General features: G+C 27.1%; 2 protein-coding genes across 2 annotated transcripts in view; one reads left to right on the forward strand and one right to left on the reverse strand.

Annotated features, from left to right (window-relative positions):
• Positions 1–5,114: 5,114 nt before the first annotated feature.
• On the forward strand, positions 5,115–6,443 carry LOC119681628 (probable cardiolipin synthase (CMP-forming)). The gene is made up of 4 exons (XM_038094873.1): positions 5,115–5,721; positions 5,781–5,996; positions 6,088–6,223; positions 6,284–6,443. Exons 1-4 carry the CDS (start codon positions 5,188–5,190, stop codon positions 6,403–6,405), a joined length of 1,008 nt encoding a protein of 335 aa, XP_037950801.1. The 5' UTR covers positions 5,115–5,187; the 3' UTR covers positions 6,406–6,443.
• Positions 6,444–6,472: 29 nt separating this feature from the next.
• The window catches only part of LOC119677262 (dehydrogenase/reductase SDR family protein 7-like), a 2,271-nt gene continuing 198 nt past the window's right edge, over positions 6,473–8,545 (reverse strand). The window contains exons 2-3 of the mRNA XM_038088534.1: positions 7,533–7,805; positions 6,473–7,476 (exon numbers count right to left, since the gene is read on the reverse strand). Coding sequence (XP_037944462.1) covers positions 7,256–7,476; positions 7,533–7,805 — 494 coding nt within the window. The 3' untranslated portion in view covers positions 6,473–7,255. The remainder of the gene's footprint in view (positions 7,477–7,532; positions 7,806–8,545) is intronic.

Genomic DNA, 8,545 nt, shown 5'->3' on the forward strand with positions numbered 1-8,545 from the left:
ACGAATCTCCTAACATAAATTGTTACAGTTATCAACACTTATTTTACTACAAAACAAAAAAAAAAGAAAAATAAACAATTCTTAACACTTTATTAAACACTTTTATTGCAAATTGCTGAGTACTTAAAAATTTTTAATTAATTATGAATAAAAAAAGTATATATAAGAAAATAAAGATACAAAACAAAGCGTATTGTGAGCGATATCTTGTAAAAGATATACATATAATATACATTGTTAGTTACAAAAACAATTATGTATATTAGTATAAAAATAAAAAGTGAAAATCTCTTCGACTGTGGTATTAAATTTTAAGCTATTAAAAGATTAACTTAAAATAAAAATTAAATTGTTAGTAGATAATATATATCGAAATGATACATAAACTATAAAGCGAATGAGAATTATATATATATATATAGACATAGCAATTTTATTTATGCATATTTATTATATTGTAAACCAACAAATAGTTCAATTATATTATAGCAAATTAATTCTTTATATATTATAGCAAAATATACAATAGCAAATTAAATAAATACAAGAGAGCACAGAAAGCAACTTTTCGTGCAACAATCAATTATGCGTACCTTCATAAAATATAAAGGGTTGTTTATTACTAATACCCATTTATGCTATATTGAAATATGTATTTACATATATATATATATTTATTTATTTATATATATATACTTAATCCTATAGAGTTGAAAATTATTTCAATTTTAATGCAATTAGCCCGATGCCTATTCTATTTTAATGGTGACTATGATTATTATTATTATTATTGTATTATTATTATTATTGGCATGTCTGCTCTCCAAAGTGCTACATTATATGAAAGTGTAATTGAACTGCTGATGTGCGTATGTTTTCAATTAAATTATAGTTATACTATATAATTAGCAGTGTTAATTAATTCTTGTGTCTTATACTCCTAATTGTGCAATTATATATAATGAACCTAAATGAAAATACAGAATTTCAAATGATTTCATTGAAAGCCACAAACATTTAGTGATGTTTATATTGGTTTCTGTGCCCTTATGGATTTCTGTAATGAACCACATATAAACTTTAAGTAAGTAAATTAATTATTATTGATAGAAGCATTCAAATAATTTAGATACCCTAACCAAAGTGCATGTTTATATTAGTATTTAATTAAGTTTGTAATTTTATTAGAACGCAAATTAGTATAAAGAGGTTTACTTATTATATTCGTAACACAGCTACAGCTAAACAAATTAAAATTTTTAATTGAAGTAATAAAAGTTTAATATATACGCAGTTAATTTTTTTGAAGTAATGAAAACTTGTCTTTGTGAAAATTATTTATTTATAAAAATATAGAATTCCCTTAATTTACTGCTATTTCCAATTAATACTGACAATTTTCTAGTAATTTTAAGTTGACATTTTTCTTATTTAATTAAGTTGAAGAGTTAGTTTTAACTTATACTGAATTCACACGAGAATTTTGTTTGTAATTTCAACTGTCAATTGTTGTTGCTTTTAATGCAAAATGGAAATTTTTGACAACTAAAATTAAAAACAAAACTCTGGTGTGATCTAGCATTAGAGTATTCGTGATATAAGGTTAATATTTGTGTAACATATAGATGTCGAATATACAATACATTCCAGCTGTTAAAATGTACTTATTATAGTAAACTGAACAAAGTCTATTTTATTTAATAGAAATATTAATGAGTGCGCTTAATCATTTTTTTTGCTTATACATATTTAATGATTTATTTAATAATTTCGGTAAATAATGCTGTTTAGTAATCTCATTGAATAATCTCAGTGAATAAAATTATAGAATAATCTTATTGAATAGGTTCAATGACAAATTCAAGCACCTATATCCATATTAACATAATATAATGTTAATATAACATAATAATAACATAATAAATACAATATAATATAATAAATGACAATTATTGAAGGATGTATTCCTTCAGTTTAAACTTATTGTTTATAGTGTGTTGGGAATAATTGTTGTATCTGCTGTCAAACTGACTGCAGTTAAAAATTTTAAAATAAATTAGCGAGACAATTAAAAAGTGTAGAACTTACTAAAAAAGTGCATACACGATTTTTTTGAAAGTATATCATTATAATACATAAGTATATTATGTATATATACAATCATAATACCCACATTTTTAATTCGAAGACGCATATTATTCAATATTATTTTTTTTAAAAAATTCATAGATTATTCAAATAGTTAAACAACCGTTAACCTAACATCATGAATACCCCAAATTTTAATATACATATGTTAGTTAGATATTACTTCATAAAAGAAACAATTACTATTTATATTTTGGTATACTTAAATTAATTTAAAAAGTTTTAAAATGATTAAAAATAATTTCAAAATAAATAATATAAACTTAAGGCTAAAAACAATAATTATGTTGTATTTTCCAATGTAAAATTTAATCAATTTAAATATTTTAAAAACTGTATAAATGTTAAAATATTGTAACTATTATTTAGTATCTATTAAAAATTAAATTGATCTTTCGAATATTACATTATATTTGACTCTTCTAAAACCTTAAAAGTAAATTAAATAATTTTTAATTATTTCAAATGATATATTAATAAAAAAAAACTTTTCGCACTTTTCAATAAACAAAATAAAGATTAAATAAAATTATATATAAGTAAAAAAGTAAAAGCTTTAAATATTATATTTAATTAAATTACAATTAATTATTTATCGGAAAAAAATGGTTATAAAGTAAAAAAAAAAATTAATAATTTATTTAAATTGTTTGACGAAAATATAAAAAAAAAAAATAATGTATAAACTTTTTTACGCTTTTTGTAGCACGAAAATTATGTAGTAAATTATAAACTAGAAAACGTTTCATAATTTCAATTAATTTTCAATTATATTATATAAACGATATATAAACTTAAAAGCAATAATATTGAATTTACTTTAAAGGTAACAAATTAATATATAACAAATGTTAAATAAAACTATATTAGCAATTTGAGAAGGGTGATGTAATATAAACGAATTAAAGAAGTAACAATAAATAAATATTTTAAATTAAAATATTTAAAAAAAAAATCTTTTCTTAATTTATACTTATATATTTATAGTAAAAAATAGACTTAACTTTGAGCCAGTAAAAAATTAACTCTGCATTTTTGGAATTCAAGTTATTAGTAAGTTTTGCTAAGAAAAGTTTAAGTTTAAGTGTTTTCAGTTTAACTTTCAGGGATTAGCGAATAAGGAAGCAAAGGAAAAAGTGGATTTTTTTGCGAAAAAGTGTAAAACTCGCCTCAATATTCTTGGATTGTTTGGAGTTATATTCATTAGAGTATATATTAAAAATTATAGATAAAATTAATGCTAATATTATCGCCCTCGACGTTAAAATTATGTTCAAGGACTTTAACGCAAAGTTCGAATAAGAAGGAATTTTTTACTCATTGACAAGAAAAATCAGTTGTCGTAAATCCAACTCTAACAACGGTCTGATGCTAATTATTTTCAAATTCACCTACTACGATATTCATAAGATAATTTTTGAAGTTTTCAAATTCATAATCAACAGAACTAAGTTTCGGATTCGTTCCAAAACCTTCCCAGTCGCTGCTGAAGTTGCATTCTTAATATAATGCTTTTTTATATTTTTACTTCGAACATTCCTGTCCCCTATTGCAGCGTTAAAGAAATTTATTTGACCATGATTGCTTGTTCTACACCACATCTAGATATTCCCGGGAAATTCTAACAATCCTAATACCAGACGTCTTAATTTCCTCTTGCTATACTTCACTGAGTTTCAATTTTCCATCGACCTGCTTGATAATGGAATGTATAAACCTTCTCAATTCCAATACCTTTATCTGGACATCGTCGTCCATTTCTCTAATGTAATCCTGCTCTATAATCGTGATTACAATAATTCCTTACTCAGAGTTTACTACGAGTTTACTTCTGGTCAAGTTTTACTACCTAACAATAACATCCTCTGATCTTCCCTTTACTGATCCTCCCTATTCAACTTTGGCTTAAATTTATTTGTTGTCTAAATGCTAAATCCTCTGTTTCCTGATGTTTGTATTTTTCATTATAACTGGAATGGGGCTGAAATTTTGTATTGTTGAGAGATGATTTCAGTGTGTTCAAATCTTACACTGTGGCTTTCTATGCTTTCCATACTAATTTAGACTCTAAATAGAAAAGTTAACCAAATTGTTTAAATTTAATCAGTTCCGAAACGATTTAAAATTAGACGAATTTGCTGATTTATATATTTTGCTCTGAATGGCAACTCTACTGGTTTTTTTGGTGATATTTGCATATTTTCATTAAATATGTAGATCAACGATTTTGTTTATTTAATAAATAAATTAAATAAATTGCTTCAAAGAACAATTATTTCACACTCGGAATTATTTTTATTTATATTTAAATGACAATTAAGTTAACAGAACAACTAATTTATGTGACGAAAATTTGAGTTAGACACATGCGCAATTGGTTATTGAAATATAAGCAAGTTTAAGATTTTTATGTTTAAGAGATTTAGTGAGTATTAAACAATATTTATAATAAATCATTAGTGTTGCTAATATATTTTTTGATTATCTCTTAAAATGAGGTACTGCAAGCATTTGTGCGGTCTAGTCGTTTTTTTCAATTCAATCTGGCAGCAATAAATAAGTTTGACATTTTACATATCTGTCCAACTACGAAGATGACCAAAAGAAAATGCAAAAAAAATACTATAAAAATAAATCACGCACACATTAGCCAATTGATAATAGCAGCAGCTTATTGGGGCGATAAATTTGATTTAAAGTTTTAAATTGATACAGTGTTTTGAAACAAGATTTAAAGTCTGTGTTCCATTCATGACGTTATGGGAATAATAATAAATAGAAGATAACTTCTAATGCGGTAAGTAATATTGATATGACAGTGTCAAGGAGACGGGGTCAACGGGGACAGAGTCAACTGCTATTACGTTATAAAAAATCTAAATAAAAACGTCAAAACAACAATCGGTTGTAATTTAAATATTGATCTTTTTTTAATTAACAGTGAAATGCAAAAATTATAAAACACTACTTTAAATAATCATAAATACAAAAAAACTTTAAATTAATTGTTGTGTACGTGAAGAGAACAACAAATTAAAAATGCTGCCTGCAACAATATTCCGTCAGGTTCAACGGAACCGAAGTGGCATATGCAAAGGATTAACGGAGTTTGTCATTGGTACCAGTTCTTCACCAACAGCCAGCGGTATAAACTGCCTTAATCGATATGTACCTGCAACGGGTTTCTTGGGCATTTCCTTTTTAGACATAAGTCAATATCAAAGTTGGAATGTTGCAACATTACGTCTGTATGCCGATGCCAAGAAGCATTCAATACATATGCGTACACTGCAAGGAAAAGAACTGCTGCATGATGTGATTGAAAAGAAACGGGAAAGCTTCATCGAGCGTAAAAATTTTATTGTCGAGGACATACGGGTAGCGCGTACCAAAGTTCAAGAACGTGTACGTGAAAAAATGGAAGAAGTCATAGAACGTGAGAATATATTGACAATACCAAACATGTTAACGATGGGGCGAGCTTTTCTATCACCATATATTGGTTATGTCATTGTACAAGGTGACTTTAGCTTAGCAATGAGTTTACTTGCCGTAGCAGGAATAACTGATTTAGTAAGTTAGTTAACTATATGCAGCTATATAAATATTCGATTTAATAGTTTTAACAATAGCTTGATGGACAAATAGCGCGGCGTTGGCCAAAACAGTCCAGTAAGGCTGGCTCATTTTTGGATCCTATGGCTGATAAATTATTGATAGGCTCATTGGTTATATCGATGGGATATTGCGATCTGATCCCCATTTGGCTTGCAGGTACCATCCTATTTCGTGATGTTTTCCTGTTAGCTGCTGGATTTGTAATACGCTACATAAGCCTGCCACCTCCAGTAAGTTTATAAATCTAAACTTTACATGTTATAATAATAAAAACTATATTTTTGATATATAGAATTAAAAATATGTCAAATATTTTTTTAGAAAACCCTTTCTAGGTACTTTGATGCAACACATGTAACAGCTCAACTAGAGCCAACGTTTATCAGTAAAGTGAACACTGTTGTTCAGTTGGGAACTATTGGCATAAGTTTGGGTGCACCGATATGGAACTATATAGGTATGAGTGTAAAGTAGAACTTTCATTTATAAATAATAATTTAAACATATTATTTTACAGATCATGTAGCAGTGCATAGTCTTTGGTACTTGACAGGTGCGACAACGGTTGCTGCCGCTTTGAGCTACATTTTAAATAAAAACACATTTAGAATTATAAAAAGACCAACAAAGAATACATAAAATTCTTAGTCTTTTTAAAATTAAATATGTTTGTGTTTCATTTCGACAAAAAAAAAAGTAACAATGATTACCTTGTAACCTTTGGCGATTTGTAATATTTATTTCTTCATTTTTCTATTATTAAGTTATTTACCGTATATAAATAGCATTTTCGTTTGAAATGTTATTGATAAATTGTACATAATATAAAAATTAAAATTTATTATCAGATGAACTGAGCAACGCGTACGATGCCAAATAAAGTGCCTCTTATTTCATTTAAATACAAAAATTATTTAATTAATGCTAAAAATTCTACGCTTCTATGTATTCAAATGAGAAAAAATTATGATTATGATAACTAAAACTATAGCTTGTCCCAACTTGAATGGCAGAAAGATCGTATGTATAAAGAATTATGATATATGAATTCGTCAGAAATATATAATATACATTTATCATATGTGTTATAATATTGTATATCAAAAGTATGTGCTAAGTTAAAAGTTATTATAAGAGTAGCATATCATTGGTGTTAAACAAGTTTTAATTTTCAAGCCTAATGTAAGATGCTATGAAATGTTTTCATAGGAGAATTTATAAAACTATTTTATATATTTTTTTATATATTGAGTACGATCATTTTGTAGATTGTCGATATTAAAAACTAATCCTAAGTAGGCTTTCCAATCAATTGTGAAATTTTCAGCCAAACTACTTTTACCACGTTTTCTATTTTTGCACATTAATATTAAGAATATTTTCTATGATATTCATAACAGATAATTCCAGATACTTTTTTTTTTGTCTTCTACAACCATTCAAGCTAGCACAAACTTTAAATTTCTACTGTTTACAAATAGTTTATGTTTTAATTAATTTTCTTTCCGATCATGTTTTCCCTTTCTAATTTTTGTGCACGTCTTTCCATTAACCAAAAATATAATGATGGGAAGAGAGTACGCAAATAGTAAGCAGCCTTCGCCTGCCAATCGCATACAATAATATCCTTATCATGGTGTAAAATAGCATTTAGAATATGTTCTGCCATTTTTTCAGGCAGCATACCTGTAGCTGTAGTTTTGTCCATTTCTGTGAATATTAAAAAATTGTTAAATGATGAAATGTATTTAATGTAAATCACTTACTGCCATAAGTATTGCCACTTGAAGTCAATGCATTTATAGATAATTGAGTGCGTATATATCCAGGACTTACGCATGTTACTTTAATACCTTTATTTGAGACCTCTGCTCTTAATGAATCTGTAAACGCCTGTAAAGCATGTTTAGATGCAGCATAAGCTGAACGGTGTGGTATGGAAAATTTTCCTTGTACTGAACTGATGAAACATACTTGGCCATTATGACGTTTTACCATTGAAGGAAGTATAGCTATTAAAAAGAAAATATATATTAATTTGAAACGCTTATTAGTTTTAAAAATATGGATGATTAATACTATGAGGTTGCAGCTAAACCAAACTTAAAAAAACGAAAGACGCTTATACAAACAGAAACTGTTCAAAACGGGACAGTATCCTGACTTAAGCTACAGATTCTAAGAACGGCCGCTCTACGTCTAAGAGCTGCTCGTCGAGTTGATCGTCGAAAATCAATTGCCGAAAACTACACAATCAGATCCCTACGGGCTACAACGAGACTATGCAGTGTCTTCTTTCAGTCAATCCTTCCGTCTTCATATTATAAATACATTGACATCTATTTCAATACAACTAATATCAATGTGGTTTAGTATAAACTCTTCTAGATCAAGACTGTAAAGCAACAAAGTTCACGACAGGCCTCCGTCTGATACCTCTTGTACAAAAAGTACAAGAGGCAAAATTGAAGTCAGTGCTTAACAATTGCTTGCCCTAATTCACATTCTAAGCCCTAATGCACACACAAGACTCTAATGCACACAGTAGACTAATGCACGCACTAAGCCCTAGTTCACATATGAAGGCATATTTAGTCCACACTAGATTTTATTAAATGCAATAAGGACTGCATTGAACAGTTGAAATAAATAATTTATTCACTGTTTGCAAGTGTTACTACATGAAATGCAACAAACAACAAATAAATTACCTACTAAATAATTGTATTCTAAATAAAATCATAAAATTTTAGGAAATTTAAATAAATACTAAAAAGTA

This window comes from Teleopsis dalmanni, chromosome 2 (genome assembly GCF_002237135.1).
Source record: "Teleopsis dalmanni isolate 2A chromosome 2, ASM223713v2, whole genome shotgun sequence".
Lineage (NCBI taxonomy): Eukaryota > Metazoa > Arthropoda > Insecta > Diptera > Diopsidae > Teleopsis > Teleopsis dalmanni.

Excerpts from the sequence above, each read along its gene's own strand:
- LOC119681628 (XM_038094873.1), top strand. The coding sequence starts at position 5,188 with ATGCTGCCTGCAACAATATTCCGTCAGGTTCAACGGAACCGAAGTGGC. Across the intron at positions 5,722-5,780 it reads TAGCAGGAATAACTGATTTA|CTTGATGGACAAATAGCGCG; the intron begins GTAAGTTAGTTA and ends TTTTAACAATAG. Across the intron at positions 6,224-6,283 it reads ACCGATATGGAACTATATAG|ATCATGTAGCAGTGCATAGT; the intron begins GTATGAGTGTAA and ends ATTATTTTACAG.